The sequence below is a fragment of the Mixophyes fleayi genome, chromosome 12 (assembly GCF_038048845.1).
Source record: "Mixophyes fleayi isolate aMixFle1 chromosome 12, aMixFle1.hap1, whole genome shotgun sequence".
NCBI lineage: Eukaryota > Metazoa > Chordata > Amphibia > Anura > Limnodynastidae > Mixophyes > Mixophyes fleayi.
In genome coordinates this window covers 15910913-15937689 of record NC_134413.1, presented here as the reverse complement: position 1 = coordinate 15937689, position 26777 = coordinate 15910913, and the positions used below count along the sequence as shown (strand labels likewise).

Genomic DNA, 26777 nt, shown 5'->3' with positions numbered 1-26777 from the left:
TTTTCTAAGGATGTCTCCTGTAGTTTGGTCTTCCCCTTTCCAAATTACTATGTGATTGTATATTTCTACATGTTTGTGTAGTAAACAACTTTTGCTTCAATGGGGCAGGGACTAATGTAAATGATTCAATGTTCTCTGAAAAGTGATGTGTAATATGGTGGTGTTATGCAGATAAATGATGAATGGATGAATAAATAAATACAATAAATATATGAATGCATTTGCCTTTTGGCTCTCAAGCCTGTTCTTTGAGTCAGAGTCAGTCAGTCATGAAGCTCCTGAGTGGTCAGGTGATGACAGAGGAAGGAGGGAATGTGGGGGATTGTGCTATGAACCAGCATGTTGAAAAGGGGGATTTCAGAGACTCTCTGGTCACTACATCACGTGTTGTGTGACTGTGGTTACCATGATTACCCTATGAAACTTGGCAAACTGTAAATCATTAACAGCAACATGAAGGAAAAAAAAACAATAGAATAAAAGGAAATAGAATTAGCCCCATAACAGTTATATGTAAAGATCCATATGTTAGTTAAACATTTCTGAGACCATAAAGCATGATCTGGAATTTGAAATCAATGCACGCCCCCAAATGGTCCCGATTTTCAAAAAGCAGTAGGGATTCACTGCATTCAAAAGGAGATTCCCACTTTTGTGTCGTGGCCTCTGTAAATTATGGCATGGTTTAGCAGAGCAGGGTCTGGCTCGGCCGGTTGGGGTTCAGACTAGCAGCATCAGAACGTGGCCAAATTGTGTCCCAATTTTTTTCACCTGCAGTGTTGGAAGGTGACACTGGGTTGTATCTGCATTTTAAATCTGATACAGATAGCTTGTAGTTTTAAAGTTAAATGCCAAGTGATAGTAGCTCTATGAAAATGGCAACAATTGTATTTTATCTAGTCTATCATAAAAAAGAGAGACTTGTTAATTACCAATTTGCAGAGCAGCATATTGTTCAAAACGCTTTCACAGAATATTTGGCTCATTCTGCACTTGGGCGAGAAATTTAGAATGTTTCATCAGCAGAATTTGCTTGTAAATGTTTCCACTTCTATACCCCAACCACACCACACAGAATGAATTGACCATAGTCCCAACTCTATTCATAGGGTATAAATTAATAAATACAATGCATAATGGCATTCTGCAAAATACATAAAGTATAAGTTCGAAGATTCCATCACCGAAACTCATTCAGCAAAGCAGGGTCGGGAGGCAGACACAGAATCTTGCCTGCCTGTCTCTGCCGACACTAAATCGCCCTCCCCTCGCTCCCCCAAAAAATAATCTAGATCCGCCCTTTCAGTAAGTGTAGAATTCCTGCACTTGTCTCATTTTTCGAACCATATCATTTTCTGTACTTATTGGTTAGTTTTCCATTGAGCGTTACATTATGACATCATTCATACATTGCACAATAATAGATTTTTATTTTATTTATCAATACTGTTATGAGCTTCTATTATTTTTGGCTGCTTGATATAACACTTGCATGTTCAGTAAGTTCGTTTGAAGGAATGTACTAACGATCTAAAATGATAATTGCTTATATCTGCAAAAATAAATTAGAACATTCTTAAATGTATATTATATTTTACATAAAACCTGTTTTAACACTCTGTGGTATAGTTTTAAAATGACTGTGTTATAACTATAAGTTAATATGAAAATTATAACACTGATCTCGAATTTCTGATGACACCAATAAATGGACCACCACAACGAAACCTAAATACCAATTGTAAAGCGCTACGGAATTTGCTGGCGCTATATAAATAAATGTTGATGATGATAGTCAAATTATGGACATACAAAGGGGTAAATCTTACATAATCTTCTTTAAGGGTAGATTTATCAAACCTTCTAAAAAGGAAGAATGGAGGTGTTGCCCTTAGCAACCAATCAGATGCTAGATATTATGTTGTAGAATGTACTAGATAAATGATAGAGTCTGGTTGGTTGCTAAGGGCAACATCTCCACTTTTACTTTTTAGAAGGTTTCTAAATCTTCCCCTTAGTCACTTGAGTGGAGAGGGATTGAAAGAAAGCTGCAGAATAATTTGTATGATACCCATGAACCTCAGCTTTTTCCAAGGAGAATTCTTAAGTGAGTGTTATCACCATTTTCCCAATTAGACGTGTGCTGGAACCCTAGAAAAAATGAATTGTGTGATCACGTGACCTGTCCAATTAGAAGGAATCAATCCGGTTTATAAAATTCAGATTTTAGGGGATTGAAATTGAGATTATTCAAATGATGAGAACCCCGCAGTTCTGCTAGTCTTGCATATTTGGCAAGGTAAATAAATTGAAACAAATTATGATACACTCTCTTTAAACCCTGTTAAATTATGGGAGTGCTTACAAATGCATTTGTGAATGTAATGAAGCCATTTTTCCTTTAAAAGAAAACCTAAATTAACTACAACACTTGTTTCTTGAAAAAATATTGTTAAAGTGCACCTGTCTCCTTCAACGTAGGCAGCCATTTTGTGGGTGATTCAGTATTCAGCCTATCAATTCACTAGGAACTAGTAACATCAATGAGGCGGTTTTCATATGAATATTGGTTATGTCCATAAAATAGCTGCCCTTCCTGTGAATAAGCAACGGGTACAGCTTAATGCTGATAAAAGGTGAGAAAATAATCCCTATTTCAAGGTAATTTAGCACACTGTGGGGTCTATTTGTGACCCCAGCCTGGTCGCTATCAATTTGTGTCGCTGCAAATCCCAGCAATAAATAATAAAGTACCAGTGCAATTTGCCATGCCGGGGCTGCTCTGGGGAGAGAATATCTGTGATCCTGCAAAGCCGGAGAGGCTTCAGCAAGATCCATTGAAAAAGACAGGGAGCAAAGATGGCGTTTACCCGTCTCTTAAATTGCCTAAGTCTGTTGTCCCCATAGAGGTCTAGGAAGTGGCTAGAATAAAGTTAAATGTTAGTTAAATTAACACACCCTGAAAAGTGAAATTTTATCTGGTCATAAAGGGGTTAAAACCCTACGGTCATCAAGGGATTAACACCGCCAGAAATAATAGTCTGTAGAATGTTGAAGTGCGTATGAACTGAGTGGGTGTTTACAAGGAATTCGAGTAGACATCACCTGTCCTATAAAAATCTAGCTGACTTATTACCCTGTAGCCAGCGAAATAACCAGCACATACTTGGGTGTGGCCAGAATATCATCTGAGTTTTGATAAATAAATAGAAAATAACAAATGCATTAGGTAGAATCCATCTTTAATAACAAGTGCAAGTACCGGTGAGCGAGTCTCTTTGGTCCATTAGCGTTTTATTTTCCGTAAACTTATTCACCACTCTTTCACAACTAGTTTCATCTAAAAAGTTTTTTTTTAAGAAAATTAATATATTTACAATATACTGTATGTTTTTTTCAATCAGTTGCTGTAAAAGAGCATTTTTTTCTTCACATCCATCTTTACTTTGCAATTTTTCACAGCCCGATGGCCATAAAACACATTCTTTCATAGATTCTTGGACTTGGCTGAAAATGTTCTGCTCATTTCTGCATACTGTACTTTACACTGCCAAGAGAATTGGCGCAGCAGAGCAATTGTTGGCATAGCACTTCTGACTACTCAATTTTCGACTACGCAGCATAAACTGCACTGGCAGAATATAGTACTGAACTTGTGGCTAAATTGCCCTTTTGCAGATGGGAAACTGCATAATATGATGATGATGCTGAGTGTTTGTGTGTGTGTTATGCGTGTGTGTACGCATGTGTGCATTTATTGGTCAGTGTGCAATGTTTTAGTGGATATTTGTGTGTATGCTCACATTAATTGGACCTATAATTTGGATAATTTGGCCCTTTTGAAGTCTCTTCTTTGCAAGCCATCACTTGAATTGGTCATTTTACTGCTAAATTGATCAAATCGCTTAGTGCCATTATAGTAAAAGCATTGAGTTCTTTTAGCATTAAATTAGTGAGAAATGTGATTTTAAATTCAGAGAGAGAGAGAGAGTCGGGACCTAAAGAGAAAATGCTTAGAAACAGGGTCCTTCACTTATCACTAGATCAGTCTGGACTTAAAAGCTTTAGTAATGCACCATATGGATTCAAACAAGATGAGCATTACTATACATAGAAAGCAGACTTGACTGCTCAGGAAATGTATCACTCTTGTGAGATCGCGGCTTTTAATAATACTAAAAGGGTAAGCCTTATTTGAATTTTCTTGGTAAACCTCAATCATAGCCTATGCTCTCCAGCTGCTGCAGAAATTACACTTCCTACGACAACCATCCAAACGTAGCAAAGCTACAAACTTCAAACCTGAAAAGTCTTGTCAACTAAATGCTCAAGAATCAGGCAGCCCTTGTTGCCTTGGCTTTTCCATTGAGAAATTACACATTTGCAATGTATAAGGGGGTATTCAATTGTCAGCGAGTTTTTTCTCTTGACCGCGTTAAGTTATTTAACGCTGTTTTTTATCATTTTCGAGGGGGTTAACTTTACCCGTGATTCAATTCCATTTTTAACGCTATGGTTTTTTCCATGAAACGGTCCTCTCGCGCTCCAGTACAAGGTCTATTGAAAGTATAGGGTGTGCGAGAGGCAGTCGCGTTAAAAGCTATTCAATTGTCTTTTAACGCGGCGAGTAAAACAGGCCAATATGCTGTTTTATCTCCCACCTCCTTAGGGTGTGTTAAAAATAAAAAAACTCTGAAAATGATTTGAAATCATGTATTAATGTGGAAAAAAAGTTACGCCTATGTTTACCACTAATGCCTAACTTGTGTAAGTTGATTTTCTTGTGAAGAAATAATGAAATGAAAAAAACATAAAAAAATAAAATCACTAATTAATTATATTTATGTATGTTTTTGGTACAATTATGAATGTAGTAATGTGTTTTGATATGGTATAGATGATTGTATGGTAAAAAATAGTTCAATTAAAAAATATGCTAAAGAAAGTACTGTAATGTAGATATTATCAATGTGTAATGCAATCTAATGTATGCAAAACCTTTTTTTTGTGTTTTACATGACCACGTTAAAACTCCCCTTCACTCCTCTAAAATCTCGCAAACACAATTTTTAACGCTCGGGGGCAGCATTACCTCTTTTTCAATTGAATTGCACAAGTTTTCCCGCTGCGCTAAGTCAAAACTGTCACTATTGCTTTCAAAAACCCACGGAAGATTTTTTTTTTTTTTTTACCCAGCTGGGAAAAAAGAAAATCGCTAACAACTGAATACCCCCCCCATAGTGTCAATTTTTGGACATTATCAAATGTCATTGTCAAACTTCAGAGTCACTGTAGTTTTAAGATGAATGACTAATGATGACACCTGATGCTAATACAGATTTAAAAAAAATAAAACACAAAACAAAACCTTCAAGGTACAAAAAAGGGCTTTTTTGGGAGAATCTACAGTTGCTGTCTGAGGATTACTGCACTGCCACCAATTCCCATCATGCATCACTCAACTGAAAAGTCAGACTTTATGCCTGCGATGAAATAGCCATAGTGGGGAAAAGCATCTGAAGAAATAATTTGAGATTTCAACAGTGAGCTGACTGCAGAATTGTGCATACGATATTTGAATTTATTCTTCAAACTATTTTGTGATGTGTATATGATCAACATACACTTCTATTGCAACTAGCTGGAACTGCTATCCTGACTAATTTAGAATTGTGATCCGGTCCACATTTATGTCTTAGAAATTTTTATTATAGTTCATCTGTCTATCTATTTTTATATAGAGATTTAGTATTATTGTTATATGTATTGCATGGCAAATGAGGGATAAAGGAGTACATATTTTATCTTATTGAATAACTTTGACTCAAATAATATATACAAACATACAGATACACAGATCAGCCACAACATTAACATCACCTGCAGTGGCGCACGCAGGGGGGGTATCTGGTTCTCCAGAAACCCCTCCCCTCCGTGAACCAACGTACTGTACAGCAGCCGCGGCTGTCAAAGAAGCGTCCGCGGCAGTGCTGTATTGTAGTATAATACAGCACTGCCGCGGATGCTGCTTGATAGCGCCGCGGCTGCTGTAGAATTCAGACTCGCCGAAATGGAGCTGCTATTTTTTTTTTTTCCGGGGGGGGGGCGGAAACTCCGCCTTCTAAATCCTGCGTTCGCCCCTGACCTGCCAAATATTTGTGTAGGTTCCCCTTGTGCTGCCAAAACAGCTCTGATCCCTGGCATGGACTCCTCAAGACCTCTGAAGGTGTCCTGTTGCATCTGGCACCAGGATGTTAACAGCAGATCCTTTAAGTCAGCAGATCCTTTAAGTCCTGTAAGTTGCGAGGTGGGGCCTCCATGGCTTTGATTTGTTTTCCAGCACTTCCCAAAGCTGCTCCATCGGATTGAGATCTGGGGAATTTGGAGGCCAAGTCAACACCTTGAACTCTTTGTCATGTTCCTCAAACCATTGCTGAACAATTTTTGCAGTGTGGTATGGCGCATTATCCTGCTGAAAGAGACCACTGCCGTCAGGGAATACCGTTGCCATGAAAGGGTGTACTTGGTCTGCAATAATATTTAAGTAGGTGGTATGTGTCAAAGTAACATCCACATGAATGGCAAGAGCCTAGGTTTCCCAGCAGAACATTGTCCAGAGCATCACACTACCTCCACTGGCTTGTCTACTTCCCATAGTGCATCCTGGTGCACTCTCTTACCCAGGTAAGTGATGCACACGCACCTGTCCGTCCACTTGATGTAAAAGATAATATGATTCATTAGACCAGGCCACCTTCTTCCATTGCTCCATTGTCCAGTTCTGGCGTTCACGTGCCCATTGTAGGTGCGTTCAGCGGTGGACAGGGGTCAGCACGGGCACTCTGATCGGTCTGTAGTTACACGGCCATATATACAGCAAGCTGCGATGCACTGTGTGTTCTCACACCTCTCTATTATAGCTAGCATTAACTTATTCAGAAATGTGTGCTACAGTGGCTCTTCTGTGGGATTAGACCAGACAGACTAGCCTTCTCTCCTCACGCACATCAATGAGACTTGGGCACCCATGACCCTGTCACCGTTTCACCAGTTATCCTACCTAGGACCACTTTTGGTAGGTACTAACAACTGCATACCTGGAACACTCCACAAGGCCTGCTGTTTGTAGATGCTCTGACCCAGTTGTCTAGCCATCACAATTTGACCCTTGTCAGAGTCGCTCAGATCCTTATGCTTGTCCATTTTTTCTACTTCCAGCACATCAACTTCAAGAACTGACTGTTAACTTGCTGCCTAATATATCCCACCCCTTGACAGGTGCCATTGTAACGAGATAATCAATGTTATTCTATTCACATTCACTTGTCAGTGGTTATAGTGTTGTGGCTGAGCGGTGTGAACTTTCTAGCTATAATGTTAGCGCGGTTTACATCTTTCTCTCCTTAGTGATACTGAATTTTGCTAATCATTGTAGTCACTTGTCAGCATCAAAACCATCTTTTCAACATCAGTTCACCCTGGCTCTGACACCTGACTTTGTCCATCAATGTCACTTGTCAACATCATCCACTTTTTTTTTGCTTTTAACTTAAACAACTACACGACAAATAATAATCATACAAAATACAAGTGTGTTCACGTGTGCCTGCAGATAGAGTTAGCCTGTTTTATATTTACCTATTCAGTACAACCAGTCTATTTTTATAATGGGCTTCAGCAGTTGGACAGCAGACCTTTGGCCTGATTCATTAAGGATCTTAACTTGAGAAACTTCTTATTTCAGTTTCCTGGACAAAACCATGTTACAATGCAAGGGGTGCAAATTAGTATTCTGTTTTGCACATATGTTAAATACTGACTGTCACGAACAGCACTCACCTGAGTCTACGTGATGCCGGTGTGACACAGGGTTAACCAAATGGTCAACCACCTGGTCTGTTTAAAATGATTAAATCCTTCCCTATCTATGCCACACACTAGCTTTGCGATACTAATTATACCACCACCAAGGTTTTTCTGACAAGAGCTGACACTCTTATTTAGGAAGCCTTCGGTTTCTCCCTAACCTTTATCTAACACAATTTACTTTTTATCAGAGTTCACATAAAACCTCAATGTTCTCCTTGTTTCAATTATGTAGCGTCTTGACCAAACTGTCGCGTGAATTCGTAAGAACACAGAGACTAGAACTTATTAAGTGTAATTTAATATGGAAAATACATCCACAATGCTTAAGATAATAAGATAATGAAAGACATACAAATATAGTGCAATTGTTTCTTATAAAATAAAAAGGATAAAACACAGAATTGATACCTCACTTAGAATCAAGTTTCTGGTGCTGGGAAAAGCAGAAAAAATGGAACCTCTTCAATCAAATGACTCTCTCAGAGAGAACCAAGACTTACAGTTCCACTATAGTTTAAAAACCCAGCTACAGGACCCCCCAGCCCCCTTTCCAGTGACCCTATTCAGCTTGAATCTGTCATTAACATACAACCCAGTCTCTGCAGTCGGCATGTCTGGGGCCTCCCAATCAAATGTTTGATTTCATTGTCTTGCAAGAAATATCCTTAAAAGGCTTTCACATTTGCGTCCTGCCATAAATGGTATAAGGTACTACCCTTATCTACCAGCCCCCTCTGGGTAGTTTACCATACACAAAACCCATTGATCTAACAGCTTCTAAGAGAACCATGTCACACTATTTCTAGGAAGTAATTCACAAACATATATTTGCAGATTTATGCCTAAAAATTAGCTTGCACATGACACTGACTGTTTTTTTATGTAGCACACAAATGTCAACTTTAAATTTCAGTGTACAAATAAGCTATCAAGTATTTGTGTGATACATGAAAAAACAGTCAGTATTTACTTTATGTGCAAAGCAGAAAACTCATTTTCTTCCCTTTCATTGTAACACGGTTTTGTCCAGGAGACTGAAATAAGAAACTTCTTAATTTAAGATCCTTAATGAATCAGGCTCCTGGTTAGCAAGATGAACTCTTATAAAGTTTTTATTTAGCAGCTGTAGCTCACTGCCCCTCACAGACACACTGCAGTGTGCTGCAAGGTTAACAATAACCAATGGCCACTGCTCAGAGGTGCTAATTGCTTGCCCACCAATTAGTAGAGCAATTAGATAGATGACACCTATAATGCATGTTTGATTTCATTTAGTAAATTCCTCATCTCCTGCTTTGCCATATGTTCCCATGGATGGGAATAGAGCCTCATTTAGACAATAATATCAGATTACTTAGAGCGGCACAGAGCATACCAGGAAAGAAGTGTGGTAATCTTAAGGGAGGCAGTGACGTGTCATTGTGTTAGTGAGAACAGGGCTGCACGTGTCATCATGTGAAAAGGGGAATAGAAGGAAGCAGAAAGGGTTATATAGTGAAAGGAGCAGGATCCCCAAACAGCACAGTAGTGATATGAGGAATCTGTCAAATCTATGCAGGAAAATTGTCCTGACTAACGCACCTCTGTATGAAAGTTCCTACATTCTATTTTTTTTTTATGCCTTTGGCTGACAGCTGGTTACCACCGATTGGCTTTGCTGGCTGTTCTACATCATATAAGCATAATATCTACAAAAAAAAGTACAATAACCATCTCCTCTGAACTATCTTAGCATAATGAGAATGTATTTATAGCTGTGCTTAACCTTCAGTTACTCCGAAAATCTGAATTAAACTCAAGATCAAAGGGAAAAAAATGACTTTCTTCAGAAAAAGCATGTCCTTATTTTGCATGGGATAAACGCCCGCAGCGTCACTCTGCTAGTGTGATTTCTGACAAGGAGACTAACACACTCAGCTTGATCAGCTCGGAAGTGGTGATGCTGAAGGCAAAGAGAGAGATTCCCATCTCTCTCTCTTTCCCTCGTCAGTCTACGGAGACCTCCAAAGCATACAGGCACAGGAGGAACCCAAAGGAACCTCTCACATCTTCTCTAAATGCATCTGCACAACCGTTAAAGTGTAAAGTGTTTGTTCAACAGGGGTTTCTCTTAGGCCATTTGCACAAAACTTTTCACCGGTTTCATCTGCTGCGGCTAAAACCAAACAATAAAATGAACGAAAGTTATATACAGATACATATAAGAACAAATCCATTTGGTTATTACTTATCGCCATATAATTAGGAACAATAGAATATTAGAATATTGGGGCTGATTCATTAAGGATCTTAACTTAAGAAACTTCTTATTTCAGTCTCCTGGACAAAACCATGTTACAATGCAAGGGGTGAAAATTAGTATTCTGTTTTGCACATAAGTTAAATACTGACTGTTTTTTCATGTAGTATATATATTATTATACTATATATTAGTATTTCAGGAAAAATGAGAGCAGAAGAAAAAAAAGAAAATGCTGACGTTTGGTTTTTTTTTATATTGAATTAGACTGGTTTATCCACAGTAATGAATTTTTCTGAATGAAAGATTAAATATAGTAAAGAACAGAAGAAAACTGCATGGAATGTAAAGGAGCCAATCAGCAAAGATCAAGGAAAGTCACATGTCTACAGCCTTATAAAAAGCGCATACTTCCCCTCTAGCACTGATTGGATCGTGAGCCATTTGCACTAGCATTCAGTCGTTAATTATAGTCGGCTGGAGCAATGGGATGTTTAGGATGATGGTTATTTGAGATGAGACTTTTTGTCTGATTTTATCTTCACCAACTGCAGAACTTTTATCTCTCTAATCGCCCTTTCATTTATCTCTCTGCAACTGGGACTTGTGTTACTAAGGAGATTATTAGTGGATTTATATATGGTTACACTGCTGAAATATTTTTAAACATCTGTACAATAAGACCTGATATCTAAATTCTTAATGTTTTTTTTTTTGCTACACATTGCTTTTATTTAATACTATATGAAATTATAGCATTAGGAATTACACCTTTCAAGTTGATTGAATCTGTGTTATTTGGGGACTTAATGGCTTGTGAAGAACCTAAAGGGTAAGTAACTAGGCAGTATTATTTGTCAAAGAAAGTTGTCCCCACTTTTTACTCTGACACAAAACAAAACTTACCTTTCGCTCATTGGGTTATATGTATGGAACCTTCTAAAAGGAAAAGTGGAGGTGTTGCCCTTAGCAACCAATCAGACTCTAGTTATAATATTCTAGAATGTACTAGATAAGTGATTGCTAAAATCTGATTGGTTGCTATGGGCAACACCTCCACTTTTCCTTTTTAGAATCTTTGACAAATCTACCCCAGCCTATTATGCTGTCTGTAGCTCTCACAGAGATGCAGATGACTAAAAGGAAGTGGACAGAGAAAAACAGAGTAAATATAAGGAACAATTTAAAAAACTAATTTCGCCTAGAATAGCAAATTTTAATAAATAAATATAATTTCTAACTATATACAGCAACAACAAGAAAATGCATCATCTGCGGGACAATTTGCAGATCAGCATCCGGTAGAAAAGTTCATTCATTTTAAAGCCATAGATATATTTCCAAACCTTTGCCAAACCACGCATTGTAACCACTCAGCTCTACCCGCCAACATTTTAAACACAGCGGCTACAGCCTATCATTAATTTTCTTTACACAGCTAATACATTTCAGCAGTGTCTGCTGTTATCCACATGTAACATCAATTTATCTCCTAATTGCTCTCAATTTATTGCTTATCATGCTAAACATCCCTCCAGATAGTCTGTCTCCATGCTACGTCGCAAATTACAAGTGAAACAAATGACTCCAAATAATGTTATATATTAGATATAATTTAAGAGTGACCCTAAAAAAATCCAATTACCTGAGAAGGATAATGTCTCCAGTAGTATTTTTTTCCTCCTGAAGTTGTAGTTTAGCTTTTACTACTAGTAATAAAAATTATATTTCAAATCATTTGTCACGCTGTTCTTGTTGTGGCATTAGCCTCACTTCCCCTACACTTTTTATGATTAAGATATTCAGTTCTTTATCATGTAAGGAAAGTTTAGATGCTGTGACTTGAACATGCATTATAAGCGAAGGCCTACTGATGTTTTAAAACAGACATTTTGACATTTGACCCTTTAAATCTTAGGGGTAAATGTATTTAAACTGCGGATTTTGCAAGTCGCCGATATTTGGTGGCTTTGCAGGGGACATTTAAAACGGTTATGTCTTTAAAAGCAAGTTTTCTCTTTAAAGACATCGTGAGTGTAAAGTGCTACTGAATTTGCTGGCGCTAGATGAAGAAATGTTGTTGTTGATGATGATGATGATGATGATGATAGGCATTTTAAATTTCCCCTGCAAAGTTGCCGAATATCGACCACTTGCAAAATCTGCAGTTTAATACATTTACCCCCTGCACCCTATGATTCTTCCACCCAAGCTGTGTTCTAATCTGCCCAAACCCAATTTGCCCTCAGGTTTCAGATGACTAGCGCAAATTGTTTTTTGTGTTACTCTGTTGAGAGCTTATGACGTTGGTAGGATGAGGGGACTGTGCGGACCACCTGTAGACAGAAGACTCATGCATGCCCACCAAAGATGGCAAGAGTTGCAGCAGAGATAAGTGCTATAGTCTACCTGGACTGGTAATTATCATCACTATTTATTTATATAGCGCTACTAATTCCGCAGTGCTGTACAGAGAACTCATTCACATCAGTCCCTGCCCCATTGGTGCTTACAGTCTAAATTCCCTAAAACACACACACAGACACACACACACACAGACAGACAGACTAGGGTCAATTTTGATAGCAGCCAATTAACCTACCAGTATGTTTTTGGAGTGTGGGGGGAAACCGGAGCACCCGGAGGAAACCCACACAAACACGGTGAGAACATACAAACTCCATACAGATAAGGCCATGGTCGGGAATCAAACTCATGACCCCAGTGCTGTGAGGCAGAAGTGATAACCACTGAGCCACCGTGCTATCCCAATGTCAATTTATCCTCCTGGGCCCTCCGCTTTGCTCTCAAAACAGCAGAGCATGGATCTTTCTGAGCATTTGCGGCCTATGCATGCGCCAAACTAGCAGAAAACACCTCCACTCTCTTCTTGGGATAGAGCTACATGACAGCTGTCATCCTGCACCCCCATAGATCCACCACTAATCGGAGGAATGTATAATATTAAAAAAACCACAAGGACTGAAATCCGTCAAACTCTGAACTCACCTGTTACAAGGAAGCTGCATCGTCCCGATCCGGCTTCGTTGATTATACTACAATTGTACGTGCCATAATTCTCTCTGGTTTGGATGTACACAGTCAGCTCTGTGTAATCTTGAGAGTCAAACTGTCCCTTTTCTAATAATTTATTCCCCAGCCGCCATTCATACATGAGGACCCGGGTCGGGTACGCTCTCAGGACTCTGCAGTTCAATGTGACGCTGGTTTGCTCGGCCTGTCTTATCTCCTGGAAGGTTGGTTCGACCGCAGGTGGATCTGCAAAATATAAAAGAGACACGAGGAACATGAGGTTTGGTCGTCACTCAGGGGCATAACTAGAAAGATCTAGCTGTATAGCAAAATGGTGATAGGACCTATCCACCGCCGTGTCTGCTCCACCCCCGTCAGAGCAGAATGCTAATGACATCATTAGCAATATGGAACATCAGTCTAAATTACATATACAGTCATTTAATTCACATTGTTTTTCAAACCATATATTAGCCTGGAAAAATTAATTATGAAGCCATAGTAAGTTTTCAGTTTAAAGCATATATACTACATAGTATATATAGAATATTTACTAAACGACGAGTTTGAAAAAGTGGAGATGTTGCCTATAGCAACCAACCAGATTCTAGCTGTCATTTTGTAGAATGTACTAAATAAATGATAACTAGAATCTGATTGGTTGCTATAGGCAACATCTCCACATTTTCCAAAACCGCAGTTTAGTAAATATACCCCTTAGACTGCTATCGCTATTGTTACAACATTGTCTCCACCCTAATACAAGCTATAAACACGTGGCTCTACAGCAGTGGTGGGCAGCAGGCAGTTCTAGGGCCACATGCAGCTCTCTGAGCATTTACCGGCAGATCCCAGCTATTCTTGTTTATCGTCAGATATGTTTGTTACAGCTTGTAACACTTGTTTAAAATACCTGCAGATATGTTATCACCGATAGGTGTCTCTTTCTTTGATTAAATGTATTGTTTTATTTTATTACTGAAATCAAGGGTAATATTGGAGGTTAGAGGACCGCCACACGTGGCCCCTGAAGTGTATCAGGTGTATTAAAACAGTGAGGTAGATTTATCAAACTTGCTAAAAAGGAAAAGTGGAGATGTTGCCCATAGCAACCAGATTCTAGCTATTATTTTCTAGAATGCACTAGATAAAAGATAGCTAATACCTGGTTGCTATGGGCAACACCTCCACTTTTCCTTTTTAGCAGGTTTGATAAATCTACCCCAAAATACGAATATGAGATAGTAAAGATGAGAGGTTTAAATAGATAAAGATGCAGTTGAATAACTACGACTTTCGGGTACCAGCATAAAATTGCCTGAAGTGCCCTTTTAAATGTGTAAAGATATAAGCACAGACTAGCAACAAAATTTGCATTAGACATCATTATATAGCATATGAAAAAAACAGCAAATATGTATAATAAAGGCGGCGAGAGAATTGTACATACCCTTTGACCACCGAATCGGTTTCATTAGTTTGTTAATATCCTTGCAGAGCATTACAGGTGGAGCAGAGTTTATTGCAGTGAACACTTCACCTCTTGCAATGTTCATTGCAAAAAGCTCTGTTTCCACTATAAACATTAAGATTTTTAAAGGAACATTTTGCCTTTCACAAATACGTTTTTAATTGACTCCTAACTGAAGGGAACTCCACTTCTGTCATTTCTGTTAATAAGGAGTGCTACACTCTGTCTCCCATCTTGGCAGTGGTGTCCCCTGTGGTCTAGTGAAAACAGGAATTGGGGCAGTCTCCAGCCGCCTGCATCGCTCTACTGAGCATGCCCAGATGGTAAGTGCGGCTCCCAGCAGGTTCTTCCAGTGACCGTTAAACTGCAAAGAAGTCATAACTGGAGCTGCATCCTTTTTGTGTTAACTTACTTATATATAGATTTATAAAGTGAGCGGAGGCACAAAAATATATATGAGCAACCTGTTCTCTGACCACAATATAAGCTTACTACCATCTACATTTTTATATGTACTATAATAATTTTAAGTACATTAACTGCATAGGTTTGTCCTACTGCCTGTCTGTTGCAGTCAGTATCAACTGTGAGCAACTGTATACATGTATATATCATCTCCGGAAGGGCTATCAGAAATCTCGAGAGTCTCCCTGACATTCTGAGAGCGTAGGCAACTATGGGTTAAACAATGCCCCTTCACCAAAGTCCTGTCCGTTTACTATTTGGAGTTTGATGCTTATCATGTATTATACAAAGGGTTAGATTTATCAAACCTTCTAAAAAAGCGAAGTGGAGATATTGCCCATAGCAACCAATCAGGTTCTAGTTATTTTCTAGACCGCACTAGATAAATAATAGCTAGAATCTGATTGGTTGCTATCGGCAACACCAACTGTTTTCCTTTTAAGAAGGTTTAACAACAGTGATTATGAAAGAATGTGTTTGAGTGGGTGATGAAGCACCAAAACTTATTACGTTGAATGGTTGCCCACAGTTTGTGCACCATGCAGGAAACATGGACTTTTTAATTCACCAGTGTTTCAGTCTATCAATTCTATACAACCCATGAATTCTTATGAACATTGGCTCACCCGCCAAAATGGCTGCCTACGCCCTGTTTAGAGGCGCCGTTTAGGATGTGATTATAATTCATACAAGTGCCTTGTATGAGAAATGCCTCCTATCTTTATTATTAATGTTTCATACTGAATTATTGGTACAAACATCTAGCACATTTTGGATTATTTGGCTTTTCTTTTCTTTTAAATGATTGAAACGTCTCAGACAACTTAGCTTGCGGTCTTTTCATGCCTCTGTATATCTACATGTTTAAATAGACACTTTTATTTGTGATCTGCCCAGAGGTTTGCTAACATACCACCAACATCCATTGCCTAGATTGAATCTGAAACCAAACACTGCAATTCACTTGTAACTGCAAACAAGAGCTCAAAGGCTTATCTGTACTTCCCATTTGTCACAGGGTCTGGCTCTGATACTTTCAGAGAATGCTGGAAAGTGCTTATACTTAGAAACTAAACTTCCCGAATCAATTAGTGGGTAGTAGTGTACCAGCTGATGCCTCCTTTTGTCTTGAAGCCATAGTTGTAATAAGTAACATTAATTTAAAAAGCTCACACTTTGCAGGTCATTAATCTCTGTCTGGCATGATACTCTCCTCTAAGACGACAGGAGAAGCCTTCCAGACTATTTGAAAATGACTTTCTTTATCTTCTTTTCCAGAACAAAAAAAAAAATGTCAGCACTTAAGTTCAAGCCTAGGTTAATGTGTCTGAAAAGGCTTAATGTCTGGAAGTTTGTGTGGTCTTGGCAATAACGCACGGTACAATGGCAGTGCCATCCACAGACATTGGATGAACCCAAATAACAAAATAATAAAGCACTGGATTATCATGTATGCCGTTTACAATGACAACTGAGAAATGGAAGGCAAGGAACTATATTACTAGGAAAAGCACCATTTGAACATAAAAATTCCATAAAATGAGCTGAAAATATATAAATCGCCCTGAGATGTTGGAGACACATAATATCTATTTCATTTTACAGTCATATTATCTCTGCTTAACAAAATGTTGCACATGAGAGATGTTTTGCTGATAAAGGAAAAAATGAGCGAATTGGGGGGGGGGGGGGCATTTTTTCTTAAGGGAGCATTGAACTGGATAAAAACAACTAATATTCTTCTCTAGAAAAATGACAACAGCCAGTTAACAACTAATAAAAGAGCTTTTTTGACACCTGAAGTAAGGTAAGCTACCCAGATACCGCTAATCTTTCTTGGAAAGTGGGTAGTTTGTGCCTTGATGACGCGATTCAATGCAAAACGTGTCATCATGCCCAGGGTATGATGCTGCAATAAACTTTATTTTCCTTTTTACTCCATTGATCCATGACCAAAGTCCCTGGATCACAATGTCACGGCCCCCATGATATATCCAAGTTATTTCATCACGCGGCCAGTAGAGGGCGCCAGACCAGAGACACTTGTTACTCCCGAGTCTCTTCAATGCTTATATTACACTTGCTCATATCTCACAACTGTAGCGAATGTAGTTACACAGTCCTGATAGGCAGACCCTGAAATGGACATGGCTTGCAGGGTGTGGTTTCATTGGAAAGGGGTCATGCATGTGCAAGTTAGGGCGTGTGGTCACCAAACATTTTGGATTTTTGTATGACCACATCAATACCTACTCAACTGAAAAACTCAGTTGAGATTGGGAAGCAGAGAGTAGCCCGAATTCTGGATGGGACGATTGCCAGTTGACATTTTTCTTTCCCATTAGTATGTGTGCTGTACCTTTATATGTACCACCACAGCCTAGTTGTGACATCACTGACGCCTACAGGAATATTTTTCTTAAGAATCCCTGTTGCGCTGATCCTACTATGTACGATTCTTATTTACAGGAGATGGAAATGTTTCATTATATTCAACTCTATTTTCTTAAAGGTCTCTAACCTCATTCTTTTTCTTTCTTTGTGTTTTTTTTTTTTTTTGCAGGAAAGTAAGTGTGGAAATATTGTCTGTTGTTTATTTTGTCTTTGGATAAAGACATTTTGGTGGAAAACAGCAATCCATGAGTGTTCTCTTCCCTTTTCTCCCTCCCTCCCATCCTCCTGACTTCTAAAGAAATATATCTTGTAAGAAAGGATTCCAATCCACTTTTGAATCTAATTAACACATTCACCACCTTGAAAGGAGTTCAGTAAATTAACTACAATTGCTGTGAGCAAAACCTTCTTGTACTGAAAGAAGAATCGTCTTTCATACAGTGAACATGGGAAGAATCGCCTCTTATACAGTCAACATGGGTGTCCCCTTGTCACATGTAAAGACCTGGGGCCTGATTCATTAAGGAACTTAAATTAAGAAGTTTCTTATTTAAGTCTCCTGGACAAAACCATGTTACAATGCAAGGGGATTAAATTAGTTTTCTGTTTTGCACATAAGTTAATACTGTCTGTTTTTCATGTAGCCCACAAATACTTGATAGCTTATTTGTACACTGAAATTTAAAGTTGATATTTGTGTGCTACATGAAAAAAACAGTCAGTATTTAACTTATGTGCAAAACAGAAAATTAATTTTCACCCCTTGCATTGTAACATGCTTTGTCCAGGAGACTGAAATAAGAAACTTCTTAATTTAAGTTCCTTAATGAATCAGGCCCCTGGTATTAAAGTTCATTAAACAAATATTTTTTTTATCAAACTTGGATTAAATTGGTCATATTAAGGTGTCTTTATAATATAACCCATCCATTATCTGAATTATATTAATAAGGCTGCCTGTCTCTGAACACTTAAGTTTTCCTATTTACTTCTTCTAGACATGCATCCAATTCTTTCCATTAGGTAAGATGTACCGTGACAGGGGCAAACGCAGGATTGTAGAGGGGGGTTTCCACACCATGCCACCAGTGGGCGTGACCAGCATGCATGGGGGCGTGGCTATAATATCAAACTATGCTTGGCTGCTCTCCAAATCTTCCTATCCCTATAATATACATGGGCAATGCTGCGTGCACTACTGTTAGGTCCCTTTTCAAGCAGAGCCGTGTGAACCGGGGGCAGGGTCCAGCCACCTCAATTATACAGTGCCCCAGGCTTGGAGGGGGGTTTCCAGGCACTAGGAAACTCCCGCTCGGTTTGCCTATGCGTGATTACTGGTTTATACAGTGAAAAACTTTAGTTGCATCACATAAATCTATCGCCTTTTTTAACTTCTCAGGATTATTTAGCCCTTGCAGCAGCTGTCTGACGCTCAACTCTGATATTCAGTTTACTGTCTGCTAAATCCTTAGCATCTAAATTTCCCAAGTATATCCCATTTAATATGTAATTAATATCCCAACTTTGTGTAGGCAACAAGCATTGACCAGGATAATGTTGACATAATCTGAATAATATAAAGATTTTCAATGTCTAACTATATCCATAGCACACATAAAGCATGTTCAGTGCAATAAATTATATTTGCAGCACTAAAAACTAGGTCAAAAGCTAAAAAGCCACTTTTTTTAATATGAACATACAAAACTATAAATTATCTTCTCTTTACATAAAGCACTGGCTAATTTTATTACAGCAGCACAAATACTTACAATTGGGTCTTTGAGAGTGCAATATAATAGAGGCTGTTTATGTTTTTATGTGATACTGACGGCTTATTGTAACATTACTTGTGCTTTTGCCTGATTTTTTTTTTTTTTTACAAAGGAAAATTGGATTTATACAGCATGCAATTATTTTGTACTACCTTATTTTAGGTAACCATAGTAATCACAGTTTTTCAAGAAGATTTAATTTCTGCCTTCTTTTAGTATCTGGTTATGGAAAGTATAAGAGAGCTGTTTTAAATGCTACAAAATGCAATTTATTATCCTGCTCTCAATCTATCTGTAAATACCATAAGTAAAAATAATCAAGTCAAAAGAGAATCCAACAAAATAATATATTTAGTCAATAAAATAAACCCACCTCTTCCCACACACTAGAATCAAGGGGTTCAGTGTCGGAGAGCCCAACAAGGTAGAAGTTTCTCACCGCTACTGATAAGAGTTGCTCTTACCAGTAGAGGTGAGAAATGCACAAAGAGCTATAATAGCAAAATAAAGCAGAATTACAGCAAACTGTTCTGCAGTATAAGCAGGGCCGCTGAGACTGTGGGGGGGGGGGGGGATGGGGTACTAATTACCCGGGCCTGGACCTGCCAGGGGGCCTCACTGCCGACCTTTTTCTTTTAACTGTTCACATTTTTCTTTTTTTTTTTTTACTTTATTATATTTTTTCGAGGGGTGTGTGTGGAAGGGGGTGGATCCGCCCCTTCGTTTGTAGGAGGAGCATGGTATTTAAAAAAACAAAAAACAAATACTCACATCACGTGATCGCCGGTGTCTGCGTTCCTCTTCCTTCCTTTCTGCTCCGTTCGCACTGAATGACGGGTTTGACATCATCACGTCATGCCCAACATTTAGTGAGGAGCGGCGCAGAAAGGACCAAGACAGAAGACAGAAGACAGAAGAGAAGATAAGACATGAAAGAAGCCGATACAATGTAAGTAAAGGAACAGAGGCAAGGGGAGGGAAACAGAAAGGGACAGAGTGATGAACAAGGGGGGGGGGGGTTGGAGAAAAAAGCACCGAGTGATGAAGGAGGGAAGGAGGGGGGAAGGAGGGGTGGGGGGAGGGGAAAAGGACACTGAGTGATGACGGAGAGGTGGGTGGGGGGGAGAAGCATGGCACAGTGATGAAGGAGAGGGGAGGAGTAGCATGGCACAGTGATGAAGGAGAGGGATGGAGTAGCATGGCACAGTGATGAAGGAGAGGGGAGGAGTAGCATGGCACAGTGATGAAGGAGAGGGAGGAGTAGCATGGCACAGTGATGAAGGAGAGGGGAGGAGTAGCGTGGCACAGTGATGAAGGAGAGGGGAGGAGTAGCATGGCACAGTGATGAAGGAGAGGGGAGGAGTAGCGTGGCACAGTGATGAAGGGAGAGGGAGGAGTAGCATGGCACAGTGATGAAGGAGAGGGGAGGAGTAGCATGGCACAGTGATGAAGGAGAGGGAGGAGTAGCATGGCACAGTAATGAGGAGAGGGAGGAGTAGCATGGCACAGTGATGAAGGAGAGGGGAGGAGTAGCATGCACAGTGATGAAGGAGAGGGATGGAATAGCATGGCACAGTGATGAAGGAGAGGGGAGGAGTAGCATGGCACAGTGATGAAGGAGAGGGAGGAGTAGCATGGCACAGTGATGAAGGAGAGGGGAGGAGTAGCATGCCACAGTGATGAAGGAGAGGGGAGGAGTAGCATGGCACAGTGATGAAGGAGAGGGAGGAGTAGCATGGCACAGTGATGAAGGAGAGGGATAGAGTAGCATGGCACAGTGATGAAGGAGAGGGGAGGAGTAGCATGGCACAGTGATGAAGGAGAGGGGAGGAGTAGCATGGCACAGTGATGAAGGAGAGGGGAGGAGTAGCATGGCACAGTGATGAAGGAGAGGGGAGGAGTAGCATGGCACAGTGATGAAGGAGAGGGGAGGAGTAGCATGGCACAGTGATGAAGGAGAGGGGAGGAGTAGCATGGCACAGTGATGAAGGAGAGGGGAGGAGTAGCATGGCACAGTGATGAAGGAGAGGGATGGAGTAGCATGGCACAGTGATTAAGGAGAGGGGAGGAGTAGCATGACACAGTGATGAAGGAGAGGGGAGGAGTAGCGTGGCACAGTGATGGAGAGGGGAGGAGTAGCATGGCACAGTGATGAAGGAGAGGGATGGAGTAGCATGGCACAGTGATGAAGGAGAGGGGAGGAGTAGCATGGCACAGTGATGAAGGAGAGGGGAGGAGTAGCATGGCACAGTGATGAAGGAGAGGGGAGGAGTAGCATGGCACAGTGATGAAGGAGAGGGGAGGAGTAGCATGGCACAGTGATGAAGGAGAGGGGAGAGTAGCATGGCACAGTGATGAAGGAGAGGGGAGGAGTAGCATGGGACAGTGATGAAGGAGAGGGGAGGAGTAGCATGGGACAGTGATGAAGGAGAGGGGAGGAGTAGCATGGGACAGTGATGAAGGAGAGGGGAGGAGTAGCATGGGACAGTGATGAAGGAGAGGGGAGGAGTAGCATGGGACAGTGATGAAGGAGAGGGGAGGAGTAGCATGGGACAGTGATGAAGGAGAGGGGAGGAGTAGCATGGCACAGTGATGAAGGAGAGGGGAGGAGTAGCATGGCACAGTGATGAAGGAGAGGGGAGGAGTAGCATGGCACAGTGATGAAGGAGGGGGGAGGAGTAGCATGGCACAGTGATGAAGGAGAGGGGAGGAGTAGCATGGCACAGTGATGAAGGAGAGGGGAGGAGTAGCGTGGGACAGTGATGAAGGAGAGGGAAGGAGTAGCATGGCACAGTGATGAAGGAGAGGGGAGGAGTAGCATGGCACAGTGATGAAGGAGAGGGGAGGCGTAGCATGGCACAGTGATGAAGGAGAGGGGAGGAGTAGCATGGCACAGTGATGAAGGAGAGGGGAGGAGTAGCATGGCACAGTGATGAAGGAGAGGGGAGGAGTAGCATGGCACAGTGATGAAGGAGAGGGGAGGAGTAGCATGGCACAGTGATGAAGGAGAGGGGAGGAGTAGCATGGCACAGTGATGAAGGAGAGGGAAGGAGTAGCATGGCACAGTGATGAAGGAGAGGGGAGGAGTAGCATGGCACAGTGATGAAGGAGAGGGAAGGAGTAGCATGGCACAGTGATGAAGGAGAGGGGAGGAGTAGCATGGCACAGTGATGAAGGAGAGGGGAGGAGTAGCATGGCACAGTGATGAAGGAGAGGGGAGGCGTAGCATGGCACAGTGATGAAGGAGAGGGGAGGAGTAGCATGGGACAGTGATGAAGGAGAGGGGAGGAGTAGCATGGCACAGTGATGAAGGAGAGGGGAGGAGTAGCATGGCACAGTGATGAAGGAGAGGGGAGGAGTAGCATGGCACAGTGATGAAGGAGTGGGGAGGAGTAGCATGGCACAGTGATGAAGGAGAGGGGAGGAGTAGCATGGCACAGTGATGAAGGAGAGGGGAGGCGTAGCATGGCACAGTGATGAAGGAGAGGGGAGGCGTAGCATGGCACAGTGATGAAGGAGAGGGGAGGAGTAGCATGACACAGTGATGAAGGAGAGGGAAGGAGTAGCATGGCACAGTGATGAAGGAGAGGGGAGGCGTAGCATGGGACAGTGATGAAGGAGAGGGGAGGAGTAGCATGGCACAGTGATGAAGGAGAGGGGAGGCGTAGCATGGGACAGTGATGAAGGAGAGGGGAGGAGTAGCATGGCACAGTGATGAAGGAGAGGGGAGGAGTAGCATGGCACAGTGATGAAGGAGAGGGGAGGAGTAGCATGGCACAGTGATGAAGGAGAGGGGAGGCGTAGCATGGGACAGTGATGAAGGAGAGGGGAGGAGTAGCATGGCACAGTGATGAAGGAGAGGGGAGGAGTAGCATGGTACAGTGATGAAGGAGAGGGGAGGAGTAGCATGGCACAGTGATGAAGGAGAGGGGAGGAGTAGCATGGCACAGTGATGAAGGAGAGGAGGAGTAGTAGCATGGCACAGTGATGAAGGAGAGGGGAGGAGTAGCATGGCACAGTGATGAAGGAGAGGGGAGGAGTAGCATGGCACAGTGATGAAGGAGAGGAGAGTAGCAGCATGGCACAGTGATGAAGGAGAGGGGAGGAGTAGCATGGCACAGTGATGAAGGAGAGGGGAGGAGTAGCATGGGACAGTGATGAAGGAGAGGGGAGGAGTAGCATGGCACAGTGATGAAGGAGAGTGGAGGAGTAGCATGGGACAGTGATGAAGGAGAGTGGAGGAGTAGCATGGCACAGTGATGAAGGAGAGGGGAGGAGTAGCATGGCACAGTGATGAAGGAGAGTGGAGGAGTAGCATGGGACAGTGATGAAGGAGAGGGGAGGAGTAGCATGGGACAGTGATGAAGGAGAGGGGAGGAGTAGCATGGGACAGTGATGAAGGAGAGGGGAGGAGTAGCATGGCACAGTGATGAAGGAGAGGGGAGGAGTAGCATGGGACAGTGATGAAGGAGAGGGGAGGAGTAGCATGGCACAGTGATGAAGGAGAGGGGAGGAGTAGCATGGCACAGTGATGAAGGAGAGGGGAGGAGTAGCATGGGACAGTGATGAAGGAGAGGGGAGGAGTAGCATGGCACAGTGATGAAGGAGAGGGGAGGAGTAGCATGGCACAGTGATGAAGGAGAGGGGAGGAGTAGCATGGGACAGTGATGAAGGAGAGGGGAGGAGTAGCATGGCACAGTGATGAAGGAGAGGGGAGGAGTAGCATGGCACAGTGATGAAGGAGAGGGGAGGAGTAGCATGGCACAGTGATGAAGGAGAGGGGAGGAGTAGCATGGCACAGTGATGAAGGAGAGGGGAGGAGTAGCATGGCACAGTGATGAAGGAGAGGGGAGGAGTAGCATGGCACAGTGATGAAGGAGAGGGGAGGAGTAGCGTGGCACAGTGATGAAGGAGAGGGGAGGAGTAGCATGGCACAGTGATGAAGGAGAGGGGAGGAGTAGCATGGGACAGTGATGAAGGAGAGGGGAGGAGTAGCATGGGACAGTGATGAAGGAGAGGGGAGGAGTAGCATGGCACAGTGATGAAGGAGAGGGGAGGAGTAGCATGGCACAGTGATGAAGGAGAGGGGAGGAGTAGCATGGGACAGTGATGAAGGAGAGGGGAGGAGTAGCATGGCACAGTGATGAAGGAGAGGGGAGGAGTAGCATGGCACAGTGATGAAGGAGAGGGGAGGAGTAGCATGGCACAGTGATGAAGGAGAGGGGAGGAGTAGCATGGCACAGTGATGAAGGAGAGGGGAGGAGTAGCATGGCACAGTGATGAAGGAGAGGGGAGGAGTAGCATGGCACAGTGATGAAGGAGAGGGGAGGAGTAGCATGGGACAGTGATGAAGGAGAGGGGAGGAGTAGCATGGGACAGTGATGAAGGAGAGGGGAGGAGTAGCATGGCACAGTGATGAAGGAGAGGGGAGGAGTAGCATGGCACAGTGATGAAGGAGAGGGGAGGAGTAGCATGGCACAGTGATGAAGGAGAGGGGAGGAGTAGCATGGCACAGTGATGAAGGAGAGGGGAGGAGTAGCATGGCACAGTGATGAAGGAGAGGGGAGGAGTAGCATGGCACAGTGATGAAGGAGAGGGGAGGAGTAGCGTGGCACAGTGATGAAGGAGAGGGGAGGAGTAGCATGGCACAGTGATGAAGGAGAGGGGAGGAGTAGCATGGGACAGTGATGAAGGAGAGGGGAGGAGTAGCATGGGACAGTGATGAAGGAGAGGGGAGGAGTAGCATGGCACAGTGATGAAGGAGAGGGGAGGAGTAGCATGGCACAGTGATGAAGGAGAGGGGAGGAGTAGCATGGGACAGTGATGAAGGAGAGGGGAGGAGTAGCATGGCACAGTGATGAAGGAGAGGGGAGGAGTAGCATGGCACAGTGATGAAGGAGAGGGGAGGAGTAGCATGGCACAGTGATGAAGGAGAGGGGAGGAGTAGCATGGCACAGTGATGAAGGAGAGGGGAGGAGTAGCATGGCACAGTGATGAAGGAGAGGGGAGGAGTAGCATGGCACAGTGATGAAGGAGAGGGGAGGAGTAGCATGGCACAGTGATGAAGGAGAGGGGAGGAGTAGCATGGCACAGTGATGAAGGAGAGGGGAGGAGTAGCATGGCACAGTGATGAAGGAGAGGGGAGGAGTAGCATGGCACAGTGATGAAGGAGAGGGGATGGAGTAGCATGGCACAGTGATGAAGGAGAGGGGAGGAGTAGCATGGCACAGTGATGAAGGAGAGGGGAGGAGTAGCATGGCACAGTGATGAAGGAGAGTGGAGGAGTAGCATGGACAGTGATGAAGGAGAGGGGAGGAGTAGCATGGCACAGTGATGAAGGAGAGGGGAGGAGTAGCATGGCACAGTGATGAAGGAGAGGGGAGGAGTAGCATGGGACAGTGATGAAGGAGAGGGGAGGAGTAGCATGGCACAGTGATGAAGGAGAGGGGAGGAGTAGCATGGCACAGTGATGAAGGAGAGGGGAGGAGTAGCATGGCACAGTGATGAAGGAGAGGGGAGGAGTAGCATGGCACAGTGATGAGAGGGGAGGAGTAGCATGGCACAGTGATGAAGGAGAGGGGAGGAGTAGCATGGCACAGTGATGAAGGAGAGGGGAGGAGTAGCATGGCACAGTGATGAAGGAGAGGGGAGGAGTAGCATGGCACAGTGATGAAGGAGAGGGGAGGAGTAGCATGGCACAGTGATGAAGGAGAGGGGAGGAGTAGCATGGCACAGTGATGAAGGAGAGGGGAGGAGTAGCATGGCACAGTGATGAAGGAGAGGGGAGGAGTAGCATGGCACAGTGATGAAGGAGAGGGGAGGAGTAGCATGGCACAGTGATGAAGGAGAGGGGAGGAGTAGCATGGCACAGTGATGAAGGAGAGGGGAGGAGTAGCATGGCACAGTGATGAAGGAGTGGGAGGAGTAGCATGGCACAGTGATGAAGGAGAGGGGAGGAGTAGCATGGCACAGTGATGAAGGAGAGGGGAGGAGTAGCATGGCACAGTGATGAAGGAGAGGGGAGGAGTAGCATGGCACAGTGATGGAGAGGGGAGGAGTAACATGGCACAGTGATGGAGAGGGGAGGAGTAGCATGGCACAGTGATGGAGAGGGGAGGAGTAGCATGGCACAGTGATGAAGGAGAGGGGAGGAGTAGCATGGCACAGTGATGAAGGAGAGGGGAGGAGTAGCATGGCACAGTGATGAAGGAGAGGGGAGGAGTAGCATGGCACAGTGATGAAGGAGAGGAGGATTAGCAGCATGGTGTTAGGGAAACTGTAACGAATTGCCCATTCGTCGGTATGGATAACAAATATAGTCCATATGGTTATAAAGTTCTCCAGACTCTAAGGCTGGAGAAGCAAAAATGAATGATGCCAGCGATGGTCAATAGCTCCTGATCAATGGAGGATCCAATCATCAAGTCTATAAGTCTCTCTCTCTCTCTCTACCCCTCTTTTTTATCTTCTGTGCCTAATTCTGTGAGTCAAAATAGAAGCTTTGACGGAGGAACACAGTATTGCTCAGGAT

At 42.6% G+C, this 26777-nt stretch overlaps 1 protein-coding gene across 2 annotated transcripts in view; it reads right to left on the bottom strand.

Moving 5' to 3' along the window:
- MDGA2 (MAM domain containing glycosylphosphatidylinositol anchor 2) overlaps positions 1-26777 on the bottom strand; it is a 241464-nt gene that overhangs the window by 54700 nt on the left and 159987 nt on the right. For both annotated transcript variants that reach the window (XM_075192161.1, XM_075192162.1), the window contains exon 7: positions 13118-13387. In XM_075192161.1, the coding sequence (XP_075048262.1) occupies positions 13118-13387 (270 nt within the window). The remainder of the gene's footprint in view (positions 1-13117; positions 13388-26777) is intronic.